Source organism: Panthera leo, chromosome E1 (genome assembly GCF_018350215.1).
Source record: "Panthera leo isolate Ple1 chromosome E1, P.leo_Ple1_pat1.1, whole genome shotgun sequence".
Taxonomy (NCBI): Eukaryota; Metazoa; Chordata; class Mammalia; order Carnivora; family Felidae; genus Panthera; species Panthera leo.
Window position 1 is genome coordinate 55733264 of NC_056692.1, and position 25447 is coordinate 55758710.

The window sequence follows — 25447 nt, forward strand, 5'->3', positions numbered from 1 at the left end:
GCTGAGGGCCCTAGGAAGGGGAATATTCTTGGCACAGAGATCGTCGCCAGCCATGGGCAACTGGGACCACCTATTGAGGCAACACAGGGAAATAATTAATGGCTCAGGCTTTGGAGTAGTACAGATCAGGGTACAAATCCCAACTCAGCTCTGTCACCTAGGGAGATTACTTCTATGAGCCTCAGTTTCCTTATCTGTGAAATGGAGACTCTGATGTTATTTGTATCTTCTAGTCATTGTGAAGATTCACGGTGAATACAAAGTGCTTGGCACAAAGTAAGCACACAGTACACGGTATTAATAGAAATAAGGGAGGAGCTTTCCCTTTATATACAGAGGGTGCATGGTCTCCTTTGAAAAAGATCCCAATGTGTGTTTGGAGGGACAGAGCTGGCAAGGAGCCTGCTGACAGCCTGACTCTGTCTCTTGCAGAGCCACCCCTCAGTGACGACCTGCAACCTTCCTCAACCGTGTCCAGCCCCACTCAGCCGGGTCCTGTCTTGTACATGCCGTCTGCTGCCGGAGACTCCGTGCCCGTGAGCCCCTCCAGCCCGCATGCCCCTGACCTCAGCGCCGTACGTGCCTATCCAGGGAGTGGGTGGGCACCATGCCTAGCCAGGAGTCAACACCTGCCTCTAATGCTCCCAGTGCCCTCTCAGCCTGTGCTTGGAGGAGGGGGCCCTGGTATTTTGCCTCAGGCCAAGGAGTTCTGCCCTTTCTGCCCCAGGGTTTTTCTATCAAAGATCTAGTGGTGGGTGGGGTCCCCAGAGCCTGTGTTGGTCAGCCTGGGTAGAGCTGGTAGAAGGGACAAAAGCCTTCGGTCACAGTTCCCCCATAACTTCCTCACGGAGACTACCCTGCGTGGTAGTTGCTGCCCACTGGCAGTTGAAAATAGAACGGAGCCCCTTGCTGAAGAATCTCCCTCTGTGGAGGGGACAGAGGATGGGCCATGGCCTAGCCCACATTTTGCCCACCAAGCCACTCCCTTTCTTCTCTGCAGCTCCTCTGTAGAAACAGCAACCTAGGCAGCCCATCTAACCTCTGTGGCTCCCCCCCGGGCTCCATCAGGAAGCCCCCGAACCTGGAAGGCATTGTCTTCCCTGGGGAGTCTGGCCTTGCCCCTGGCAGCTATAAGAAGGCTCCTGGCTTTGAGAGGGAAGACCAGGTGGGAGCCGAGTACCTGAAAAATTTCAAATGCCAGGTAAGGGACGCAAGGGGAAGTCCAGTGAGGTTAGCCTTCTGCAGGGGGCAGGAGAAGCCCTGGAGAGCTGTCCTGGCCTGGCTGTGGGGAATATGACTGGGAGCTGGGAAGCCCCTGTCCTCAGCCTCTTTGACCCTGAGCAGAGTGAGGGAGCCCATCCCATTGTTACAGATGGAAACAGGAAAGTTAGCGTGGCCAGGCACCTGACCCTCTCACAGACCCAGTTAATAGAGGAGCAGGGACTCCACCCTCGGTCTCCTGTCCCACCATCTGGTCTTTTCCCTGCCTTATGCTGCCTTGATAGAGTGGCAGGGCCTTGGGGGAACAGGCAAGAGTGTCCCTCACTGGACTTATCTGAGGCTTGGAGTCACCAGGGAGGAGGGGAACAGCTCCCCTGGTTCCTAGAGTAGGGAGTGGAGTAGGGGTGGGGAGGGAGAGCAGGGTATGTGTGTGGAGGGGGACTGTGTGACAGGTGCCTGCAGCCTCAGTGGGCCATGGCAGGTGGATGCTTGGGAAGACTCCTGTACTCAGGGGCCCTTCCTAGCACCACATGAATCCCGTGCTCCCTGACTTTTCTTTCTTAGGCCAAGTTAAAACCCCACTCACTAGAGCCCAGGAGCCAAGAGCAGCCTCTGCTTCAGCCCAAACAGGTATACAGCTCTCAGCCCCCTTCCTCCCCTTCTGGAACCCCTGCTGTTGACAGGATAGGCCCAGAACCCCAGGCTTTGCAGAAGGGGGCCGCTGCTTTCCCCATAACCCGAGGGCCGAACTAAGGTGGGGCCCCAGCCCTAAATCCAGAGAGGTAGGGGTCAGGCCAGGCCCTGCAATCCCTTACCTCCTGGACTCACTCATGAGTTAGTCAAAAAAATATTTCTTGAGCGTCTATACTGTGTCAGGCGCTGTACTCACTTCTCCCTTCCCCTACTGCAGGACTCTAGGGTGAGTGGGCCCTGCAGCCTGTAAGCCACAGCTGTCCCAACTCCAGCCTTGCAGCAAGGTGTTGAGTGGGTGGGGTCCCGTCTGAGCTTGGGGGCAACTGGATGAGCCCTGGTTTGCACCATTTCCCTCCAGCCCCTGGCCATGGCTTCCATGAGCGGGCACCCCATTGTCTCTCCTCCTCATTCTCTCGTTGCAGGACATGCTGGGCATCCTTCCCGTGGGCAGCCCCCTGACCTCAAGCATCTCTTCTAGTATCACCTCCAGCCTGGCAGCTACGCCCCCTAGCCCTGCTGGCACCAGCAGCGTCCCTGGCATGAATGCAAATGCTCTGCCCTTCTATCCCACCAGCGACACGGTAGAGTCAGTCATAGGTAATTAGGCCGTTTCTATTGCCAGGATCTGGACTGGGTCTGGAGTCAGAGAAACTAGCTCTCAAGTGAGATCCAAACCGGGGTGCTTGTCACTGTAGACATTTACCTTGGGAGAGTCAGAAGGTGGGCACTCTGAGCCCTTTGACCTAAAGGGAAAATGAGCCCAGGGTGTAGGGCCCTTATAGCCCTTATAGCAAATTAGCTATTGCTCTGTTGTGGAAATTAGGAAGAGCCGCCTCTTCCCTTGGACCAATGCAGCCTTATACTCTCACTAGGTACCCTTATGTAGCAGACAACCTACACAACTGCCCTTCTCTGTCAGCAGCCCTTTATGGGTGGCACTTTGTGGCGGGTCGTGTTTCAGGCACCAGGCTGGCAGAGATGCAGATAGGGTGTTCCTGCCCTCGAGGAGGGACATTGTTCCCAGCCTCCCAGTCTAGTTCAGCAGAGGGCAGTGGGTGTTTGTCAAGCACCTACTGTGCATTAGCCACTGAGGGCCCAAAGATTGTTTCCTGCCCTTGAGAGCTCAAGGATGAGACATACAAGCTGTAACATCAGGAGAGGTATCAGAAGGCTTTGGAAGAGAGCCATCTGAGCCGGACGTGGCAAGGCACACAGCACAGGGTGTCCATGTTGGCAAAGGAGTAGCCCGACAGGCAGAGGCTTGAGAGCCTGGGTCTAGTGGGGCCGAGCATGACTAGGAGGCAGTAGAGGTGGGTCCTGGAGACGAGGCCTGGAACCTCAGGATTCTGTGGCCCCTTGGGAGGCAAGGAGGTTTATGTACCAATCTCTGTGTCCCCAGAGTCTGCCCTGGATGACCTGGACCTGAATGAGTTTGGGGTGGCTGCCCTAGAGAAGACTTTCGATAACAGCACGGTGCCCCACCCAGGCAGCATCACAATTGGTACTGGGTAGTGGGTGGGCAGCGCATGAGGGAGGGCTCCTAGGGGTCCAGCCTGGCCCGCGCTGCGCAGGCGAGCCTTCCCCTGCTTACGTGGCTCTGGGTAGCTTGCCCCGCCTTCACTGGGCCCTCTGGGGCCTCTCTTCCAGGTGGCAGTTTGCTGCAGAGCTCTGCACCCGTGAATATCCCTGGCTCCTTGGGCAGTTCTGCTTCCTTCCACTCAGCATCCCCGTCCCCTCCTGTCAGCCTCTCCTCGCATTTCCTGCAGCAGCCCCAGGGCCACCTGAGCCAGTCCGAAAACACATTTTTGGGGACCTCAGCATCACATGGATCTTTGGGTAAGAGGGGGTGTGTCTCTCCAAGACCTGGGGCAGCAGGGTCTGGGCTTTTAGAAGTGCTTTTGGCCACTTTGTCCATAGCCAGAGGCAGTGCAGAGTAGAGGTTGGAGCAGGGACTCAGAGCTTGGAGGTGGGTCGGGTCCCTGCCCCACGTTTCCCTTAGCTGGGTACACCTGGACAAGGTGGCTTAGCCTCTTTTAGTTTCCTGTGCTTTAAAGTTTGTAGAAATAATGGCATCCTCCTCCTCATAAGGAAGGTGCAAGGCTTAAATGAAATAATGTGAGGGAAAGAGACGAAGGGAGAAGTCTGCACAGGCTTGCCCCAGGCTCAGGGTGGCCTTCCTAGAAGCAGAGGCACCAGGCAGACCCGGCTGTGACCCCAAAGGCTGCTGAACACGAGAACCGGAATGGGATGGACTGGGGGGTTCTAGAGGGCACATCACATGACAGTGACTAGAAGCAGGGCCTGGCGAGCTGCAGGCTCCACCGCGGGCAGGGTACCCTCTCGTGGGCAGGCTGGCGTGAGTGTTCACTGAGGTAATGCGTAAAACAGCACAGTGCCCAGCTCACTGCCTCTCAAACAGCAGCTGCTGCTCTTAGCACCAGCCCCTCCGCCCCCCCCCCCGCCCCCCGCCCGCCCCGCCCCAGCAGCTGTTCGAGATCAAGAAATAACCTCTCCTGAGGGTGCTGGGCTTCCTGGTCACACTGAGCCTGAGCCTGTGAGCCAACCTTTGACATTCTGACCAGAGATCAGGGCAACACGTTGATCTCTAAGCATCTTTCCAGTTTTGAAGGTGGCTGTTCCATTTTATGTTGGCTCTGTTAGCTTCAGATGCTTTGTGTCACATTTGTCTGGCTTGTTCGTATTCTGGAAGCATCTTGACTGTACCCCTTCTTGCTGGCCACACACTCTTTCATTCCTTTCATTCCTCTCCGTGTAGTTATCAAGCAGGGTTTTACAGAGTGTGAGCTCAACAGTCCCTCCTGCCACAGAGCCGTGGTCTAGTCAGAGAGGCAGACCTTCACGGACAGTAGAGCCTACTCAGAAACTGTCACTCTTGTGTGGAGTTAGAGGCCTGGCTTTGTGATTCAGAATAATAGAGGGAACCTGACCTGGACGCGGTCAAGAGAGAAAGTGCCACCTGAGTGCGGAGGGAGGTGCATGGGAAGAGCTCGCTGCCAGGAGGACATTTTGTTGGTCGTGAGTTCCCACCTCTGGGGACAGGGCAGATAGGCTCATCGATAGTGCACATCTCAGGATCTCTAGATAGGATGACATCTGTCATAGTTTGGGTGTATGTGTTGCTTGGAGGACAGAAAGAATCCTTTGGTTTCTGGAAAATCCTTGCTGGATTAGTGGGAAGGGAGTGAGAAAGAAGTTATTAGAATGAGAAGTGTGGGCAGAATGAGGCCAGAGGTGGGTATGGGTCCCCCTCTAGAAGACGGGCTGCCCTGGTGGCCACAGAGCGAGGCACCTGGTGTTAGCAAACATCTGTCAAAGGAGTAAACGAATACATGGCTGGGTGAGCGTGCAGCCCAGCTAACTGGAGAAAGTAAGCCTTTGGAGTTAGACGCCCTGACCCTATATCGTCTCCACCGTTTACCGTTTGTGTGATTCTTTTTTTTTTTTTTTTTTTTTTTAACGTTTATTTTTGAGACAGAGACAGAGCATGAACGGGGGAGGGGCAGAGAGAGAGGGAGACACAGAATCGGAAGCAGGCTCCAGGCTCTGAGCCATCAGCCCAGAGCCCGACACGGGGCTCGAACTCACGGACTGCGAGATCGTGACCTGAGCTGAAGTCGGGCGCTCAACCGACTGAGCCACCCAGGCGCCCCCCGTTTGTGTGATTATTAGCAACACCTTTTTTTTTTCCCCTGTTTACTCATCATAAACCAAGGAGAATGAACCAGGGTTCCCTGAACTTTTCCTACTACAGTTCTGCCATCATCTGAGGCTCTGGCCCACATTTTTGCCCCCGAATTTCCTCCCTAGCCTCACAGCAGGTGTAAGGGGGTTCTCCCCTCTCTAGCCCAACAGTCAAGTCACAATCACAAATTGCCACCTTTACAGACTGCTGTCCCTCCAGTCCTTCCCAAGCCCCCTGAATCACTGTGAGGCAAGTGATGGCAACCTCATTTTACAGATGAGGTTGCTAAGCCTCAGAAGTTAAGTGCTAAGTGTTAAGTAGCAGGTAATGCTACGGTAGGTCTGATGCAGCTGTGGGGCCAACACATCCCTGTAAAATTCCCTGGCCTGATATTGCTGAAGCCTTGCACAGCTAGCCCCTGGAAGCCTCCAGGCAGGGGTGGATGGGGCCCAGGGTCTGGGTCTGAAGCCTTCCAGAACCCTGATGTTCCTCCATTTCCTGATGCAGGTCTGAATGGGATGAATAGCAGCATCTGGGAGCATTTTGCCTCTGGTAGCTTCTCCCCAGGCACTTCTCCTGCCTTCCTGTCAGGGCCAGGGGCTGCTGAGCTGGCCCGGCTGCGGCAAGAGCTCGAAGAAGCCAACAGCACCATCAAGCAGTGGGAGGAGTCCTGGAAGCAGGCTAAGCAGGTACTGGGCCCCCACACCCACTTGCCTTCCCAGGGCCTGATGGCATGCAGCCTTCGCCCATCTTACGCAGAGGAGGCGCAGGGGTGGGAGGCCCAGGGTCCTGGAGGACAGAGCAGAAATTTTGTTTTGTTCACTTTCTTTCCCTGTGGAAACACTTGCCTTGCCAGTCAGGACCCTGGGCTGGCTGGTGTCCCAGGCCCGGAATTCCCACTGTGAGTTGCTTATTTGGTTTGATCCCACAGCACTGCTTGACTCTCCCCAGAAACCCTGACTTTCCAGGGTGTTCTAGGCTCTGAGATGGTCCCTCTGTCCAGCTACAGCCTGGCTGCTCCTGCAGGTGCTGGCCAACATGCCCAGCTCTGCCTAGCGCTCCTCTGCCGTGCTGGCTTCAGCCCCCTTCCTGACACACACAGGGTCTCTTGCAGATCTTGAAACCTCCCTTGTCTGCAGGCAGTGTCAGCCCCCTGCCTGTGCCCTCCCAGACAGTTGACCCAGCTCTCCAGTAGGCCCCGCAGCCACAGCGGTCCCTGCAGGCTCCCAGAGGTGTACTTGCAAGGGGGGAGGGTTGCAGGGCCAGGGGGCCGTCAAGATGAGGTGCTGTGTGTTGGGCCCACAGGCTTGTGATGCCTGGAAGAAGGAGGCAGAGGAGGCCGGTGAGCGGGCCAGCGCAGCAGGTGCTGAGTGCGAGCTGGCCCGGGAGCAGCGGGATGCACTGGAGGAGCAGGTTAAGAAGCTACAGGAAGAGCTGGAGCGGCTGCACTCAGGCCCCGACCCACAGGCCCTGCCCACCTTCTCCGACCTGGAGGCCCTCTCACTCTCCACCCTCTACTCCCTCCAGAAGCAGCTGCGGGCCCACCTGGAACAAGTGGACAAGGTCAGCCCAGGAGGTTAGGGGAGCGCGGGTGGGGGTGTACAGCAGCCTCAGCAGTGCTTGGACTCGGATGGGTCCACGCTGTTCCAGGGACAGCCACCCTTCTGGGAGCCTCTGCCCAGCTGCTGGGCTGACACAAAATGCTGCCCTCTCGGAGGAGAGGTAGGAGAAAATGTCACTTGCTGGGAGGTGAGAAGGCTGGAGATAGGGAGGCGTCAGTGCCCACACTCCCCCCCACCGCCCCAGCCCCCACAGTTCTGAGGGTGGGGCTGACCCAAGCTGCATTACTAGGCCTGGGCCTTCGGTTACATTGAGACGCTTCTCCTGTGAGCTCTGCACATACCAGAAGACATTCCAGAACAGTTAGGTCCCCAGGGCTACTTTGTCTGCATTCCTAGGTGCCCCGCTGGATCCCCAGGGAGCATGGCACAGCAGAGCGTGCATTCTTTTTTTCACCAGGCATTTGCAGCCAGGCCCCATTGTTCTCGTTTGAGGACCGAGGGTCCCTGTGAGATCGAGACAAGAGGCAGAGGCTTTGTGGGAGAAAGAGCCCGTCAGGGTGGGGGCTGCAGAGCAGCACTGGCCCTGCCCTCTCCCTCCGCACCCCTGGAAGCAGACATTGGGAGCCCTGAGGGCATCAGGCTGGACTCTGACTCTGCCCTCTCACTTGGCAGCCATGCTGCTGAGCTCTGTGCCTCTGGTTCCTCATCAAGGGGACCAAAGAGAACGTTGAGAAAGCTCCTTGTCCAACTCAGGGCCAGGCTGGTGACCATGATGTCACTTTCTCCCGCAGGCCGTGTTCCACATGCAGTCGGTGAAATGCCTTAAGTGTCAGGAACAGAACCGAGCGGTGCTGCCGTGCCAACACGCCGTGCTGTGTGAGCTCTGTGCCGAGGGCAGCGAGTGCCCGGTCTGCCAGCCTGGCCGGGCCCACGCCCTCCAGTCGTGACCCCGCAGGCCTGGCCCTGGCCTGGCTCAGATCTTCTTACCTAGGACTTTTTAAAGTATATATATATGTATGTATGTATGTATGTATGTATATGTATATGATTCTGTATATGTATACATTTCTGTATGTGTGTAGGTATGCGTGGGCGGCAGTGTGTGAACAGTGTCTGTGTGTATATCTGTACATAGATATAGACACACACTTTAAAACAGACTTACCAAGCACTTTTTAAAAGAAAAAACTATTTTGCAGCCCTCCCCTTGCCCACTCCCTCCTTTTCCACTGCAGAGACAAAGTCCCCTCTTTGCCCACTGGGCTTCAGCAGGGGATATGTTTCTGTCTCTTTTTAAATGTAGGGAAACTAACTAGTTTTAACTTCTTCCTGGGGCCTGAGCGGGAAGCTGGAAGGGGCTGAGGGGAGGGACCAAGCCTTCAGGGCAGGCTCTGTTCACTGCACCTCCCCAGGCCAGGGAGAGAGCCAGGGATGTGGACATCCCCAGGGCATACCTGGTTCCCAGCTGTGAGGCTTGAGGGGGATGTGCTGGGGTCGAAGTCAGCCTAGCTCCTAGGTTTACCAAATGTGTATTTAGTCTGGGGCTGGCAGGCCAAAGCTGCAGGGGCCAGCCCCATTCCCACCCCTGGGCCCTTGAAGCTCCTTGAGGGGCAAGGCCCAGGAGTTCTACCCCTCAGGTTCCTGAGGCCAGGGATCCACCTCAGTCCTCTCCCTCTGGGCCCCCAAAAGCAGCCTCCCTGGCCCCAGGGCCACCTACCAGACTGGCACTGCCCTCTTCATAACCCCCCAGCTGCTGTCAGCTTCCCCCCCCCCCCCCACCCCACCCCCGTTTCCTCCCTTCCCTCTGGCAGCTAGCAGGGCAATTGGTGGGGAGAAGCTACGGACTGAGGACCAAGGTAGGGCTCAGGCCCTGCCCTCCTCACCGGGAGGGGCTCCGTATGCATTCCTTGGTGCTCTCTGAGTGCAGCTGACGTCCTGCCCATTTGGAGCAGACGCCTGTGTACATGTGTGTGCGTGCCTGTCCGATGTATATTGTGTCTTAGCTTCCATTTTAAAAATTGTTCTGTACAGAAAGATGCAGTGGGTGCGGGAGGGCAGAGCGGGTGGAGGGAAGCCACCCTGCTCCCAGCTCTGGGGGTCTGGGGTGGGAGCAAGAGGGCTGTGAAGGGTCTGGCCTGGACCAGGCTCTCCTTGGGCTCAGCACGAAAGGGCTTTCAATGAATTAAGTGAAAACTTTTTTTTTTTTTACGAAAATGCAAAAATCAACAAAGCTCCAAACCTATTGGAAATAAAATATGAACTTAACAGTGGTAGCTTGTTTACATGAGGGTGAGGGAGATCCAGCCCCACCTGGGTTATAGAAAGAGCTTATGCCCCATCAGCTGGGATCCATTCACTTACTGTTTTGCAAAACACAACAGGGCCCCTCGCAGTTTCTCAGAGGAGGAGAACTGTCTTCTCTCAAAAGCACTAAAAGGAAGGTTGAGGGTCCCAGCCTTTGAGCCACCTCTTTCCTCCCCCTGCTCTTAGCTGGCCTAGTAGGTAGCTGTGAAGAAACACAGCTACTGGGCTGTCTGTATGGATCTCAGGTTCAGAGCTGAAAGGAGCCTTGGATGATCTCGACTGACCCCCTTCACCACCCTCCCCCATCATACTTGTGTGGGCTCAGAGAGGGTCACACAGCTAGATATGACAACCCGGCCTTGGGCTCTCTCAGCATAGGGGCCACTTCCCCCCCCAGGCCAGGCTGCAACTCCGTTCCTCTCAGCCCTTGAATAGACACACAACTGAACTCCTGGGAGACCCCCACTTATGGTGCTCCCCTTGGGAGCATCAGGCCCTTGTGCTAGGCGGCAACCGCACACACGGATATGCCTGGTAGTGTTTTGTTTGAACATCAGTTACTCCCACATCTCCCTGCTCTATAAGGTGAAGTGAGGGGCCGAGTGGGCCACAGGTGGGGGGACAGCTCAAGGTCTCCTGAAGGCTGAGGAGGGGGATTGCAGGGCCTGACTGTAATCTCCTGGACCCCGATGCAGGGCAACAGCATAGTTCCTTAGAGGACAATGAATTGTTTTTGGTTTTTTATTTTTGCTAAGAAAGTTTCTACGTGGCAGGTAACTGTCCCAGGGAGGGGTCCACAGTAGACACAGTTGGCCAAGCTGTCCTTCCTGCTCCTCTATGCCAGCCCCACTGCCTGCCAGTTCTCACCTCTTCAGAGCCAGAAGGTTCCCAGTAGCCGCCTCAGGAGAGGAGCCAGGCTCCCTCTCAGGGCAGCGGTAGCCCCAGCCCCAGTGAACCAGGGAAGGAGAGCTAAAGAGCAGGCCCCAGGGAGCCCAGCCCCCCACCCCAGTGACTGGAATAGGCAGGCCAGAAACGCAGGGAGGCAGCTCTGCCAGAGCAGCACTTCCCCAACAGGAGAGCGAGGGCCAGAGATGCAGACAGCTGCCCCCTCCCCCTGGTGCTGAAATTTGGTAGAGAATGCTGAGGCCAGGGCTGGAGGCAGGGGGAGGGAGTATAAATACCACAGGGGCCCCAGGCCCCTCTGGTGGGAGGACCAGAGAGGATCCACACACTGGGCCTTCCGCACACCGGGGTTCCCCAGACTTGCAGGGCCCTTGCGGACTGTTAGGCCAGGCTGGTGGGGAGAACCCAGATCTTGCAGGCACCCGGCCCCCTCCCCAACCTCCACTGCTACCGCCCTGGCTTTGGGGCATGCTGGGAGGCCTGCTTGGCTCGCTGCCTCCGCAGCCTCACAAACACCTGGGCCTCCCGATCACCCTTCCGGCTCTCCAGCAGCTGCAGGATAGGATCCCCTGCGAAGAGAGGCGTTTGGGGGTCAGCCTGCGGCGCCGGGGGTGGGGGTAAGCAGTGCCTGGCTAGTGGTGGGGGTCACAGCACTGACCCGTTCCCCAGCCATCCTGAAAACTAGCGATGGACACACACCAGCCAAGCTCACGAGACAGCCTGAGGTCATCCCCTAGCTCAACCGCACTGGCACAGACACGGACCCAACTGCATTGGAAGAGGCTGAGGTGCGCTTCAGGCTGCAACTCTTGCCTTTTTGCATGAGAACCTTAGGCTAGGGAGTCGGCCTCTTTGTGCCTCAGTTTACTTATCTGTAAAACAGCAATACCACCTGCCACAGTGCGTGGTTGTACGATTGAGAGTTAACATGCGTCAGGTGCTTACAAGTGGCCCCTAAGTGCTTGGACATGTGACCTATTCTTACTATCCAGCCTGGAGGATGCTTGGGCTGTGCCCCCTGGTCAGAGACACTCAGGCCCTCTCCCCAAGTAAGCCTGTTAGTGACCTTCCTCCACTAGAGGGTCCCACCACACTTGGGCTAACAAATTTCCCTGGTCTCTTGATTAGACTGAGCTATCTACTCAGCACGAGCCACCACGCAGACTCCACTGGCTTCCACACCCAAGGAGGGATTTCTCTGACCCCGACTTCATTTGCTTCCCTGGGGGCCACTGCCTGAGGTTTTACAGGCTGCCCTTCCCCTGCACCCCCAGTGCTGGGCCTGGCCCCGCACCCGAAGCCTCACAGCCTCTGCCCTGGGGCTCAGGCCTACCGTTGGGCGCAGGGTAGGTGAGGGGCAGACGGGTCTGAGGCACCTCGCCAGGCTCCTCCGTCCCAGTCAGGCCCGGCACTGAGCGTAGTGGCAGAAAGGCCTCCCCTTCCAAGTCATCAGCCCCCAGCGTGTCATGGTCCAGCACCGTGAGCAGGAGGCAAGCTCCGTCCTTCCGGCACGGCTCAGCAGGCACCAGGCTGAGTGGGGGACAGAGTGGGACTCAGCTGCCTGCTCCCCCACCCCACGGTCACTGGCACCCACCCGCACACACAGTTCGCCCCTGGATCTTGAGGACAGGACAGGGCTGAGGGCAGACAGGTGGGAGTTAGGATCGCAAAGCCAGTTCTCAGCCTAGTTATGTCCTGACTCCTCCTCTGTGGGCTGATACTTCAAAGCAAGGGCCTATGTCCCCAGACCTTCCCTGGAAGCGAAAGCCTCTCAGCCCAACAGGTGGGGGTCTTCCCCTCCAGTCCTGCTCCTCCTCCCGGGGTCCCAGCAAACCCCTGTGCCAGGTGCCCCTCCCTGGGACCCAAATGCGGTCATCTCAGGGGAGCCCGTCGGCCTCAGGTGGGAGGAGCAGGCCCGAGGGAGGTCCGGGGCTGGGGAAGGGTGGCAGGTACAGGGACCCACTCACAATTCAAAGGTCTCATCAAACAGGGGGTGAAGGTCCTTCTTGTGCTTTTGGGTCTCCCGGGGGGCCAGCTCAGGGAACTCGTGCCTGGGCTCCAAGGTCAGTTGGACAAAGGGGTCGCTGGAGCCTGACAAGCGAGGAGGTCACCTGGGGAGGCCACGTTGCCAAGGATATCCCAGCTCCCCGCCTCGTCCGGGCCCCTGCAGCCGTGCCCCGTTCGGCGGCATCGCCCCCTCCCGGCGATCTGCAGAAACTGCACGCGGTGCTCCCGCTCGGGAGCAAACTGCCAGAGACGCGGGGGAAGGGGGCCTGAGCAAAGACTCGGGAGCGGCCAGTGGACAGCCTGCACTCACCATTGGAGTCCAGGGGCAGCAGGCTGGAGGCGCTGAGCAGCTCCACACGCAGCTTCTGCTCAGAGGCGCGGTAGGAGACTTTGACCGTGACCGCCCCTAACTCCTCAGAAGCCGCTTCTGCCTAATAAGGGTGGGGCGCATGGGCAGTGTCGGCTGGGGCAGGGTGGAGGCGGGGCTCCAGGGGCACAGGGAGCGCAAGGGAGGAAGAGAGCCTCACCTGCTGCTGGATCCGGCTGCAGAAGTACTTCTGGATGAGCTCCCTGCTGGAAGCGGCCTGCAGCTCCAGGTCTTTCTGCAGAGCCTGGGAACGGGGCACAGCTGAGAAGTCACCTGAACTGTCACACTCAACCACAGCCCAGGGCTGCCCTCTGGGAACTTGCCGCCGAGAGGGGATGTCAGTTTGATATGGAAAGCACTGGGCGCCGCAGAATGCACCCTCAGGACAGACAGGGTGGGCTTCACAGGCGTGCTCCCCCTGCAGTGGCACAGCCACCCCCTCACCATGCTTAAAAAACCCGATGCTTGGTTTAAAACACCAAAGCTCTGCTGTGGCTGCCTTTAAATTTTCAATAATTTCTGAAAAGGGGGCTCACATTTTCTTTTCGTGCTGGGCCCCATCCGTGATGACACAGGTGAGCACAGAAAGGCAGGTGTCCCCCCCCACCCACCCACCCAACCAGCTCACCAGAAGACCCCTACCTGGAAGGTGGCTGTGTGCAGGGCCTCAGGTGGCAGGCCACAGCCCTCTGCGTAGAAGGAGATCTCCAGATTCTAGGGGGTGAGACATCAGAGGTGACCCCAGGCAGCCTCCCACCAGGATTATTTGTGGTCACTGCTATTATTACCTGAAGTGCAATCTTCAGCCTGCTAGAGGCCAGGGGGCAGCTCCGCTGGGAGGCGGCCACTTCCACCAGGACGGTGAGCGTGTGGGTCCAGAGCAGGGTCAGAAGGCTGGGGTGAGGTGCAGAGGGACATCAGTCACAGGATAGGAGGGTGGAAGGGGAGGGAGCAGAGACACTCTTGAGAAAGGGACCCAGACCCACCCCCACCTCCCCACCCCCACCCTCCACTTCTACCTGCTTCTCAGGTAGGGCTGGAGCCACAGGCAGGAGTGGGGCAGGGAGGACAAGGGGTGGGGGGGCAGGTGGGCGGGGCCAGTCCCAACCAATGTGTCTCATAACCTAGCAGAGAAGCCTGCTCAGTAGGATTATCAAACCCCAACAAACAAGGTGGGGAGGGGAGGCTGGTCCCCCAGTGACAGAATCAGGATTCAGTAGAGGAGTGGCCAGAATGAAGAGGATTCCAGCATGGATAAGGATGGATAAACTGTCAGGAGAAAAAAATAGCAACCAAGCCACAGTCCTACTAACTACCTGAAAGAACTGAATTCTGACACGCCAAAGTAGATTCAGGCAGTTAAGTACAAAAAAAAAAAAAAAAAAAAAAAATGGGTTGTGTAATTAAGAACGGGGAAGGTCATACTAAGTAAAGGTAGTTAATGTAGTCAACATATTTGGGTGCTTATTATGCCCCCAGACAATGTTCTAATGGCTGTTGAGACAGCAGTGAGTGAAATCCCTGGAGTGGGGATTTAACTCTGTTTCAGCTGAACAAATGGCATGTTGTGGCCTGAGAAATGAAGAAGGCGGGCTTCCCGGGGGCCGCTGCACCAGGAGTGGTACGCGGGGAGCAGGGCAGCAGCCTCAGAGCCCGGATCCCATGGGGAGGACCCACGGCCATCGGTCTGCAGCGCGCCAACCACTTCCTTTGCACAGGCGCTACATTCGACACCCCACGTGACTCACTTGGTCCTCATTAAAGGCCAGAACTATGATCATCTGCACGGAAAACTTGAGTAATCTGTGCACTCCGCCCACCGAGCAACAGCAAAGCTAGAGTCTGAATTCAGGTGGGCTGGGGCCCACACCCTTGACTTCTAGCCATGCTGCCCAGGCCCCTGCTCGAAGAGAGACCCTAACTAGGGGCACCTGGGAGGCTCAGTCGGTTAAGTGCCCGATTTCGGCTTAGGTCATGATCTGATCTCACCACTCGTGGGTTCAAGCCCCACATCAGGCTCTGTGTGGAGAGCCTGGAGCCTGCTTTGGATACTATGTCTCCCTCTCACTCGGCCCCTCCCCTGCTCACATTCTGTTTGTCTGTCTGTCTCTCTCTCTCTCTCTCCCTCTCTCAAAAATAAACATTAAAAAAATTTTTTTTAAAGGCACCCTAACTAGAAGTTCCCCTGAATCATGGGAGAATACCCATTGCCTGTAACGTTAGGAGGGGAGATGAGCCAGCAAGGCCCACAGACAGCCCACGGCTAAAGGAGAAGGCAGCTTTCTGCTCAGCCTAAAGGGAAATGGGCAAGTGTGTGAGGAAGTGAGCCCCCTGTCCCTGGAGGTGAGCCTTGAAGCAGAGGCTGGTTGCATCCTCCCCTGAGAATGGATGCTGAGGCCGGGAAAGAGGGGCTGGTGGGAGGCGGTGGGGCGCCGCAGGGCGGGAGGCTGCCGCAGACCTGTTGAAGTTCTCCTGCACCAAGTTGGCGTTCATGTAGCAGAGCTTCACTTCCAGAAACTTCATCAGGGGCAGAATGGCCTGGGGAGAGGGGTGGGCAGCACGTCTGGTTCTGGCCCATTCCCGTGCCCTGACTCGGAAGGGCAAACAGGACCGGGAGCCTTTGTGCCCTTGCTTTGGGACGCCTGCAGGACCTGACCCCTGCCCACAGCCGGCTCCAGCCACACTGGCCTCCTGTACGCGCGGTCCTGGCTCGGGGCCCTGGCCTTTGCCGTTCCCTCCCCTGGAAATCCTCATGGCTCCTTCTCTGGCTTCCTTTAGGTCTGGGCTCAGGTGTCACCCTTGAGGAAGGCTTTCTCCAGCCACTGTCTAAAAATATCTCCATTTTCGGGGCGCCTGGGTGGCGCAGTCGGTTAAGCGTCCGACTTCAGCTCAGGTCACGATCTCGCGGTCCGCGAGTTCGAGCCCCGCGTCGGGCTCTGGGCTGACGGCTCGGAGCCTGGAGCCTGCTTCCGATTCTGTGTCTCCCTCTCTCTCTGCCCCTCCCCCGTTCATGCTCTGTCTCTCTCTGTCTCAAAAATAAATAAACGTTAAAAAAAAATTAAAAAAAAAAATCTCCATTTTCTCTAGCACTTATTATCTAACATGCCATGTGTGTGCAAGCATACACACACGTACATATGGTTCTAGTTACATACATGTACTTGGCTCTGCCACCTCCCCTACCAGAATGTAAGCTCTGGGAAGGGCTGACTTTTCGTAATTTTTGTTCATTGATATATATCCCAGTGCCTAAATCAGTGCCTGGGACAGAGTGAGTGCTTCAATAGTTGATGACTTAATGAGTCAGCGTCTCCCAAACAAGCAAAGGTACGCATCACTGTGCCCCCTGACGGGTGAGGACGCTCGAATCAGCTGGCTTGTGCAGACAGGAGCTGAGAAGGATGCACGCCCAGATCTGTCTGGCTGCAAAGTCCAAGCTCCCCCCGACTGCAGTCCCCACACTGATGCTGGGGGAGTCCGTGGAATGACCCAACCCTGCCCCCTTAGCATCCAAGGAGGAAACCGAGGTCCAGGAGGGAACACTTCTGGCCCAAGTCTGGGGGACTCATCGCTGACATCCCACCGACTTCAGCTCCCTGCCACCCTAAGCCCCTTTGGCAAAGCTGAGCAGGGAGGGCCACTCACATCCTCAGGCAGGACAGACTCCTTGACAGTCACGAGCTTCTGGATGTGCTTGGCAATGCCCACCTCCAGCTGCGGACACAAAGCAGGAGGGAGACCAGGGCGTGAGTGCGGGGAGGACGGGGCCAGGCCACTTGGAGCCCGGGTTTAGGTTCGGGAAGGGGTAGGGGCCGGACGTCAGCCCAAGTCCGGTGGGGGGCGGGAGGGGGGGGGCTGCCCTGCGGATCAGACAAGGTACCTGCTCGGCCAGGGTGCGGACGCCAGTGCGGATCTCGTGGCCCAGCCCGGCCAGCGCGCCCTGCAGCTGGGCATGCAGCGTGTTCTGCAGCTGCCCCTGCTCCAGCACAGCCCCTACCCGCTGTTCCAGCGCCTCCCATGCCAGCTGGGTGGGCAGCTTGCCGATCACCAGCCGCAGCTGCTCCATGTCGTTCACCACCACGCATAGCTGAGGGCAGGCACGGGCGCAGGAGGCAGAGCTTCCGGGGTTGTGCCGGGACCGGCAGCCCCTACCCCCGCCCCGGTCCCCGACACCCAGGTCCGGCCCTTACCATGTTGGCCGCCTGGCCCTGGTCCTTCTGGCCTGCGGAGAGCTCCCGGGCCCGGGTCTTTATGAGGCTGCAGTACACCAGGGCCAGCCGACAGGTATCCTGGGGTGGGGAGAGGAGGATCAACGCGGGGGGGGGGAGCCCACGAGGGGGTCAAGGTGGAGAGGCACGGAAATCTCGGTGACTTGGGGACTTAAGACACAGGCCTTCGGAGGCTGCCGGGGCAGGAGGAGCTGGGGAGAGAGAGGGTGAGTGAAAAGGGGCTGTCCTAGAAAGGAGGGGAAGGACCCACGAAGACGCCGCACCTCCACAAACTTGACGGTGATCATGAAGGCCTCCTCCGGGTCGGGCCAGTCCAGCTGCCGGGCAGTATGGCTGATCTGGGCGAAACAGGTGGACAGATCCACGGCTGATGTGCTGTGCTTGGTCAGTTCGCCCAGGGGCACCAACTGGGGGATGGGAGAGGGTGCAGAAAGGAGGGCTCAGGCCTTGCCAGATTCCTGCTCCTCCCTCCCTCCTTCCTTCCGCAAGCATGCAGGATGGGGCGGGGCCGGGGGGGGGTGGGGGCGGACTACCAGGGGTGCGAGCGAGGCTCCCCACCCAGGGACCCCCCCCCCCCCGGCTGCACAGATCAGTCTGTGAAGGAAAGCCACGCTCTACACCAAGGATATCAGGAGGCGGTGTTTTGCACAACTGGCTTCAAGGGCCGGTTACCAGCTTCTGCACATCCTGGAGGTACAAGCAGAGCCCCGAGCCCCACCCCCAAAGCCGGGACCCCGTCCCTGGTCTCGGGCCCCGCCCCCACCTCATCCATCTGCACAGCGCGCTGCACCCGCGCCAGGGCCACACTGTACGTCTTCTGCAGCCAGGAGGGGACGGCGGGCTGGAACCAGCGGTGAAAGCCATCCAGGGCCAGGACTCCGTCCCTGGGGAGGGCCGGGGCTCAGCCTGGGAGCCTCTCCCCAGCCCTCCTCTCTCTCTTGTGCTGACCCGCCACTGCCCACCTCTCTGCGGGGACTGGGGCCAGCTGGCAGAGCTCCTTGAGGCTGACATAGAGCTGGAATAGACTCTCGCCCACCTCCGGGGACACGGCGCTGCCCGCCACCGCCGCCGTGTGGTCCTGTACCCGCTTGGCCACCTGCGAAGGGAAGGCGTGGGGACGGGGCTCCAGAGCCAGGGTCGAGGGCACGGCCCGGAGACGCGGGGCGAGACTCACCAGCCACTGAAGCTCCAGGAAAGCCACGGAGAAGAGGTTGACCTTGAGGGCACTGGAAGGAAGGCGACAGGTGTGACCTGGTGGCACACACAGGGGTCCTTCTGGTCCCTCTTCTGAGCCCCTGCCGCACTACCTCCCAACCCAGCCACCCGCTCACTTCTGGAAGATCTTGTTCCACGTGCGCTGGCACTGGTGTAGGTCGCCAACGATGTCCTGCACCAGGCTCAGCAAGGCCTTGCCTGCCTGCAGCATGCCCTGGCAGGGACAGAGGTGCGCTGAGCAGGGCTGCAAGGGGCGAGCACCCCACCCCGCCGCCCTGCCCGAGCCCCCTCACCTGCACCATGGGCTGATGGTGCTGCTGCTTCAGGTGGAACCATTCGACGGTGCCGGTCTGCGGGCAAAGAGGCGGTGAGCAGGGAGGGTCACTAGGCTCAGGCACGTGCCCTCCTCGTCCCCGGGGTGAGTACCCATACCCGCAGCGCCTCGGTCACCAGGCGGGGCAGGGGGGCGCTGTCGGGGCACAGCTCCCTAAAGGCCTTCATCTTGCACATCTGTACCAGGACCCTGTGGGGACAGACAGCTGGGTCCAGGATGCCCGCTGCCCCTGTACCCTCCCCTCCCATCCCCAGCAGGCTGCCGCATCCCTGCGGGCACCCTCGTTCCTGGCCTCACTGAAGAAGGGGAAGGGGTGGCCGCTGACCTGAGAAGCGATTGCAGCCGGGCTGGGGAGTCGGGGACAGAGAGGGGGAAAACAGACCGGAACCTCCTGATGAGGGAGAGGCCGTAGGCCAGCAGGTTGCGGAACGAGGCAGCCAGCTCTTCTTGCTGCAGGGCCAGGCAGAGTCGGGAGCTGCTTTAGGGGGCCCGGACCGCCATCCCCGCACCCTGAGCTCTGCCTGCCCAACACCCCTCATTCCACCCCAGCCCACCTGTTCTGCCTTGAGCCGGCCCTGGATCCACTGGTACTCGATGCTGGTGATGGGGTGCAGGAGGCAGCTGCTCGGGAACTCCAGGCTCTGGTAGAGACGACTATAGGCCAGCCACTGCCTGCAGCGGACAGGAAGCCCTCAGCCCTGCCAGGCGGGGCAGCGTCCTTCCCGCTGCTCACCGGCCCTGGGGAGGGACAGCGAGGTGCCCTGCCCCCCAGACCTCCTATGGACCCCCATCAACCTCATCAAGTTGTTTTTCAAACATGTAAATGAATCATCTGTTCCTCAAATTGGGATATTTGTGACTTAAAGATTCAGGATCTCGGGGCGCCTGGCTGGCTCAGTTGGTCAAGGGGCGGACTCTTGATTTCAGCTCAGGTCATGATCTCACGGTTGTGAGTTTGAGCCCCGCGTCAGGCTCTGCGCTCACAGCGCGGAGCCGGCTTTAGATTCTCCGTCTCTCTCTCTGCCCCTCCCCCTGCTCATGCATGCTCTCTCTCTTTCTCAAAAATAAATAAACGTTAAAAAAGTTATTTAATATAAAAAAAATAATAAGAATTCAGGATTTCTTGCTTCTTTCGAAAAAAAGATTTGGAGACTTGAGCCTTCATGCACACGTGCCAAACATCAGCTGGGACTGCCCCATAGACAGTTTAGGGGACACTGCACAGAGGTGATGACCAAGCTGAAATGTGGCCCAAGCGGGACGGTGAAGGAGGACGAAGAGAAGAGCAGCCCAGGGACAGGCCTCGTCCCGACCGGGACACCGCACTGCATGCTCGGGCCCCGCAGGACCCTGGGCCCTCGCTGTGGATGCCCGTTCCCAGGCCCAGCCTCACCCACATCCCCTGTCCGCCTATCTGGGAATACCCACTTGCCCAGGGTCCTACAAGCTGCCCCTCTCCCCCAGCCCCCTTCCGGCCCCTACTCAAGTGCCAAGTGTCAGCCGTGGCCCCGGGGCAGCGGGCACCGTCATTCCTCCTGGCCTGGCCAGCGCCCGGGGTGCCCCCAGTTCTGTACTCCTCACCCGCACAGGAACATCTGAGGACTCGCGCGTGCCCCTTCCCTCGTTCCCACAACCTCTTGGGGCACAGGGGATGGGACAGGCCCTCAACACAGATGTGGCAATGCCGGCGCACAAGTCTGTTGACTCAAGGGTGGTGGTGCTGGAAGACGGGGCTGCCGATCTGGGGCAGGGGTGGCGAATTCAAATGCCAGGGAGTGACGCGGGCCGATGGCAGCCGTGAGGGGCCGGGGAGGCCGTGCGCTCCGTCGTGGCCAGCTACAGCCCAGCAGAACGATAGCACTTAGGGTCCGTGGGAAGCCGGACACGCGACTCCATGTGGAAAACCTCCAGATTTGTAAAAGTGGGCAACTGACTCAAAACTTAAAACACAGGGAGACCGTCGGAGAAGCGTCCAACTCCTGATTTCGGCTCAGGTCGTGACCTGAGTTCGAGCCCCGCATCAGGCTCTATGCCGACGGCAAGGAGCTTGCTCGGGCTTCTCTCTCTCTCTCTGTACGCCCAACCCGCGTAAATAAACCCACGTAAATAAACCGGCGTAAATAAACCCGCGTAAATAAACTTAAAACAAAAACAACTTAGAACACACAGTTGGGGCCAAACAGAAATCTCCCGAGGGTTCGACTTTGAGCTGCCAGCCTGTAGGAGGACAGGCGACCCTCCCGGGTGCTGGGCCGTGCACTCACGCCAGGGACTGGTGGAAGTCGGACAGGTCCTTCTGCGTGGCATGGAGAAAGAGGATGGTAGCAGCCTGGGGACTCAGCGACCCGTCCCAGGAGGTACTGCCCGCCTGCGGGGACAGGTGGAGGGGTGTCAGGACCCAGCAGGCGAGTCCCGTGCCACCCGGCGCTGGGAGGGCAGTACCTGGTGCTGGGTGACCTCGTGGGACACGAGCTGCTGCAGCAGGTGGAGGTGCACCGTGTAGCTGGGCTGGGAGCGGCTGGCCGCGGTGGCTCTCTGCAACGGGGCCAGCACGGCGGCGAGTGGAGGGCCCCGCGCCCGGTGCGGCCCGTCCAGCCACCCCAGGCAGGCCCCTGGACGGTCCCTGCACCCGGCCCCCGACCTACCCGCTTGTGAATGAGCTGGAACTGGAGGTGGCACTGACCGCGGTCGGGGTAGGTCTCGGTGCAGGGCTCCAGAGGGTACCACTGATCCTCTTGGCAGCGTAGGTCCTGGCGGGAAGGGCGGGCAGGGGGTGCCCGTGCCCATGAGTGGCACGAATCTCACACAGTTGGGGGCAGAGGAGGCAAGAGGAGGGAGACCCCAGGCCCTGCTTGGTGTGGACCCAGTACCGCTCCCCTGAACTCCTCGTGAACCCCCGTTCGGTCTCTCTCCTGAGCCTCTTTCCTGACCCCACTCACCTGTAGCCTCAGAACCACGTTCCCCAGAAAATCATCCTGGCCTTTGTCCTTCCGGGCCTCCTTAAAGATCCTGTTTCAGGCAGGGTCCATGAGGGGGATGGGCCAAGACCCCGAGGGGTCAGGCTGGGATCCGTCCCCATCCTGGGCCCAGACACAGCCTGCAGCCCAGCAGACAACCCGCACGCACGGGGAGGGCAGAGGGGCCCACACGCCCTCCCCAGGAACCTGCTCCCCACGGCATTCACCTCCGCAGCCCATGCAGATCGGTGAGTTCCCCGAGCTTCTGTCTGACAGACTCCACGGTATCCAGGTCCCTGAGGGGGGCGAAGGTCTGAGCAGGAGGCAGGGAGGGTGTCCTGGGAGCCCCTGACCCCTTTGGGAGGAGGGTCTACCCCGCCCCCACTCGCCCCCTTTCTCTCCCTGACCCCGCCAGGCAGGGGACGCCCCTCACCACATGTCCAGATGGAAGCTCGAGTTGCTTATGTCCTCAAACTCCCTACAGGGAGGAGAGAGCACGGCTGAGGGCCTTGGAGGGCCGGAGCCAACCAGAGCCTGTCCCTGGGAGCTCCCTCCCCCACTCCGCCACTGTCCAGTCTGGCCCCTCCTAGCAAACTGCTCCTCCGTCCTCTAAGGCAAGGCTTCGGCCTACCCCCCGGACCAACCCAGTCCAACCCTCCACACCCCGCCTGCACACGTGGGCCACTGCTCTGTCCTGTCTGGCCTCCCGTCTATCTCTGGCCCAGGGAGTAGGCTCCTCCTCCGGTCAGGCCAAGTCACCTCCCCTGAGTCAGGAAGTCCCGCTGATCTCACTGAGGGGATAGGGGCTGGGGCCGGGCCACGTACAGGATGAAGGTCTCCTCCCAGACAGGGTTGAGGGTCTGGGTGATGACCTGGGTGCGGTGGGTCTGCTCCTCTGGGATGGTGTGCCTCACCACAGCCTTCTGCCGATGCCGGGACCCAGGGCTGCCTCCTGGCGCGCCTACCCCCTGCTCAATGCCCAGCAGGCAGTAGGGGTCACTGAATCCTGGGGAAGGGGGGGAAGGACGAGGCCACCAGGGTGTTGGCCAGGCTCCCTGGGAGACTCCCTCATCACCCCAGGGGCAGAGCCCCAGCCCATCCACAGACTCGAAGGGCCCGGGGTCAGCAGCACCCAGGTGAGCCCCGGGGGACGTCTGGGAGATGGGAGCTCCCTCCCAGTTCTGGGACAGCCTGATGGGGAGGAGATGTTGGCAAGAAGGCCCTCAGGGACCCTCACCCTCTACTCACCACTGACGTCTTTGCCCAGAATGCCCTTGGCTTGTTTCACCGTTGCCTTCAGACAAAATATTGGCTTCTGGAAGGATGGGAGGGTGAGCCTGACTCCTGGAGGGAGCTGGGCTTCCCTGTCCTAGCCTAGGGAGGACCTGGACCAGGGTTACCTCAAGCTTCTGGACCTTCTGCAGCAGCTGCTGGTGTTCCTCGGGCCCCATGTGGAAGGCCTGGTGGGATGGGAGCGTAAGAGACTTAGGGCACAGGGTGGGGACGGCCGGTGGGGAAGAGGACTCCTGCCTGAGTCCAGGCTGCAGGATGGCGGGCGGAGTGGGGGCTGGGCTCACCTCCTGCAGGTATCGAAGCAGCTCTGAGGCCTCCGTCACATGGTTGGGCTCAGGCTGACCCAGGCGGTGCAGGATGGTGTAGAGAGCTTCCTCGTAGAGTAGGGCCCGCTGAGGCACAGCACAGTCACCTCAGGGACCCCTGTCAGCCCACTGCAAGGTGAGCCCCCTCCCACCCCGTCCCCCTCCATCTACCCCTGGCACCAGCACTGCACTCCCAAAGCTGGGACGAGGCACCCCCAACGTGTAGGGGATGGGGGGGGGGGTTAAGACACAGAAGTCTCCCTCCCCTGCTGTTGCCATCAGCCTTGGCCAGTGGCCAAGGAGAGTGTTCTGAAGAATGTGGGGCTGCCTCCCAGCACCTCACTGCCTCCCCAATACTCTGATTCTTACCTCTTCAGGGGAGAAGTGGTGGGATGGAGGCTCGATCTGGGGAGCAAGGTGAAAAGAAAGATGTCCCCAAGGCCTGGACCAGGGCTCAGACAGCAGGAATGGCTCCTCACCGAGCAGGCCCAGGCCTAGGGCTGCGGGGTCCCCGGCCTCCAACCCACCAGGGCTGCACACCTGTTCCCACAGCAGGCCTCCCGGGAGTCCAGGCCCCGGACCGCCTTCCTGGTCCCCTGGCTGGCCGCGGCTGAAGTCCATTGGCGCTTGGCTGCCCCAGCAGGGTGAGCTTGCGGCACCCGTGGCCCCAACCTCCCTTCCTTCCCCAGAGGAAGCAGCACCGCTTATCGGGTCGGCCACGCTCACACCCCAGCGGCGGAAGTGAGGCCCAGCAGTGGAGGTGGGAGACTGGGGGACATGCCAAGCAGGCCTGGGGGCCGCTCAGCTCGTCCCCACCCACCCCCCCCAGCACCCCAGCCCACGGCAGGGCCGCTCCCTAACAGCTGGTGACTTTGGAGCTGGAGGAGCAGAGGATGGGGTGGGGTGGCCCCGCCAAAGGGACAGGCTCAGAGAGCCTCAGACCCCAAGACCTGAGGCCCAGGATGGCCCAGAGAACACGCGGCAGCCCCCGGTCTGCCAACCCAGAAGGTCCTGCCCAGGTGCCGTGAAAGGCAGGGAAGGGACCACACCCTTAGCCCCAGCCCGTGAGAGGTGGAGCCCCGCACCCTGGCCACTCTCCTCACTGAGGTCACTCCTACCTCCTGAGCCGTTCGGGGCAGGGGATCCTGCAGATCTCTGACCCTGCGGCGCCTTATCTTGATGGCCTGGCGTAAGAGGGGAGGGCGCCGCTGGGACTGGGAGAGGTGTGTCGCCATGGTGGCCCGTTCTGCCCTTCCCCTCTGCCGAGCCGCTGCCGCAGGGTGAAGATCGAGAAGCCACAGGATTATGCAAAGAGCACCGGGTGCCACCCTGCGCCAGGGAGGGGTGGGGGCCGGCGGGCTGGGGGAGGTTCCGGTCAGGGTTTCACCACCTCTCAGGCCGGTACCTTCCTCCCTCCGGCCTGCTGGGGTCCTGGGAGGAACTCTCCCGAACGGGAGGCAGGTGGACCCGGTGGGCGGGTCCGGCTCCACCCCACCCTCCCACAGAGGCCGGGAGACAGGGGGCGTCCAGCGTTCCCCAGCAGGGGGCGTCGGCGCCACCCTGCCCCCTCCCAGCTGTGCACCCGGCTGGGCCAGGGGCCCAGGGGAGCTGCCCCGTGTCGGTGGGGTTCTCACCCACAGACCTAGAGCGGAGCTGGGCAGGGCACAGGGTGGGGGCTCCAGAGAGGCATCTCCCGAGCAGGCAGCCAACTGCTCAGCCTGCTCCACTCCACAGGTGACATTCCACCAAGGTGACTGGGCCAAGCTGTGCTGGGCGGAGATGGCCCTGGGGCCCCTGCCCCCGCAAGGACATCAAGAGGGTGCTCCCTTCACATGCCCTTGTAGGGGGTTAGCCAACCCCAGGGACTCCTGGGTGGGGCTGGCCAGAGGACGAGGCTGGAGAGACGGTGCAGCCCAGCAAGAAGGGACAGGAAAATAGGACACTTCAGTGCTGGGCTTTCTGAGCTCCCAGAGGCACGGATGCCACACCCATGGCCTTCCTCCAGGCCAGGGCCCAGGGGGGTGCAGGCCTGGGCACGGAGGTTGGCTCTTCCCTGCTCCCAGGCACGGAGCTTCACAAGGAGAAGGCACCCGCAGGAGGGGCCACCTGACATGTCCCTCCCACAGGCACCCTTCCACGAGGTGGTGAGCACAGCAGCCCGGCCCCTGGTTCTAAAGCTCCCAGCCCAGGACAGCTGCTGGGCTGCCCCAGGCCCCAGGGGACCCCGTGGGAGGGCGAAGTTGCTGAGTAACCACCGTGGAATAGAGACGTGGGAGGCCGGAAACAGTCTCCCCAGGGCCCTTAGCAGCCAGTTCTCTCTTCCCAAGAGATCACGCTGGTCACCACACACAGAG

The 25447-nt window shown here is 59.9% G+C and overlaps 2 protein-coding genes across 9 annotated transcripts in view; one reads left to right on the forward strand and one right to left on the reverse strand.

Annotated features, from left to right (window-relative positions):
- UNK (unk zinc finger) overlaps window positions 1-9559 on the forward strand; it is a 33649-nt gene extending 24090 nt beyond the window's left edge. For 5 of the 6 annotated variants that reach the window (XM_042917068.1, XM_042917064.1, XM_042917063.1 and 2 more), the window contains 9 exons: window positions 433-575; window positions 1001-1201; window positions 1786-1851; window positions 2337-2511; window positions 3314-3415; window positions 3562-3750; window positions 6125-6306; window positions 6923-7180; window positions 7971-9559. In XM_042917068.1, coding sequence (XP_042773002.1) covers window positions 433-575; window positions 1001-1201; window positions 1786-1851; window positions 2337-2511; window positions 3314-3415; window positions 3562-3750; window positions 6125-6306; window positions 6923-7180; window positions 7971-8126 — 1472 coding nt within the window. In that variant the 3' untranslated portion in view covers window positions 8127-9559. The remainder of the gene's footprint in view (window positions 1-432; window positions 576-1000; window positions 1202-1785; window positions 1852-2336; window positions 2512-3313; window positions 3416-3561; window positions 3751-6124; window positions 6307-6922; window positions 7181-7970) is intronic. The other variant, XM_042917067.1, reaches the window with a different exon arrangement.
- Window positions 9560-10210: 651 nt separating this feature from the next.
- Window positions 10211-25356, reverse strand: UNC13D (unc-13 homolog D). Of its 3 annotated transcripts, none has more exons than XM_042917061.1 (33): window positions 24736-25356; window positions 24212-24363; window positions 23463-23498; window positions 23073-23180; window positions 22896-22955; window positions 22744-22810; window positions 22321-22501; window positions 21929-21973; window positions 21723-21791; window positions 21478-21547; window positions 21184-21288; window positions 20981-21073; window positions 20803-20906; window positions 19093-19210; window positions 18864-18988; window positions 18637-18727; window positions 18498-18554; window positions 18321-18418; window positions 18164-18215; window positions 17952-18085; window positions 17753-17873; window positions 17253-17396; window positions 16951-17049; window positions 16641-16847; window positions 16406-16474; window positions 15219-15298; window positions 13549-13654; window positions 13403-13474; window positions 12921-13004; window positions 12704-12824; window positions 12354-12477; window positions 11720-11916; window positions 10211-10955 (listed from the first exon to the last, which is right to left on the reverse strand). In XM_042917061.1, the coding sequence occupies exons 2-33, from the start codon at window positions 24326-24328 to the stop codon at window positions 10834-10836; spliced, it is 3276 nt and encodes a 1091-aa protein (XP_042772995.1). In that variant the 5' UTR covers window positions 24329-24363; window positions 24736-25356; the 3' UTR covers window positions 10211-10833. The 3 variants fall into 3 exon arrangements, with proteins under 3 accessions (XP_042772995.1, XP_042772996.1, XP_042772993.1); XM_042917062.1 differs by lacking the exon at window positions 24736-25356 and adding an exon at window positions 23634-23773 and having other exon boundaries at window positions 24212-24265; XM_042917059.1 differs by lacking the exon at window positions 24736-25356 and having other exon boundaries at window positions 24212-24610.
- Between the last annotated feature and the right edge of the window lie 91 nt (window positions 25357-25447).

Excerpts from the sequence above, each read along its gene's own strand:
- UNC13D (XM_042917061.1), bottom strand. The coding sequence starts at position 24,328 with ATGGCGACACACCTCTCCCAGTCCCAGCGGCGCCCTCCCCTCTTACGC. Across the intron at positions 18,728-18,863 it reads CGGCTGCAATCGCTTCTCAG|GGTCCTGGTACAGATGTGCA; the intron begins GTCAGCGGCCAC and ends CTGTCCCCACAG. Across the intron at positions 13,655-15,218 it reads GTGCAGGAGAACTTCAACAG|CCTTCTGACCCTGCTCTGGA; the intron begins GTCTGCGGCAGC and ends ACCTCACCCCAG.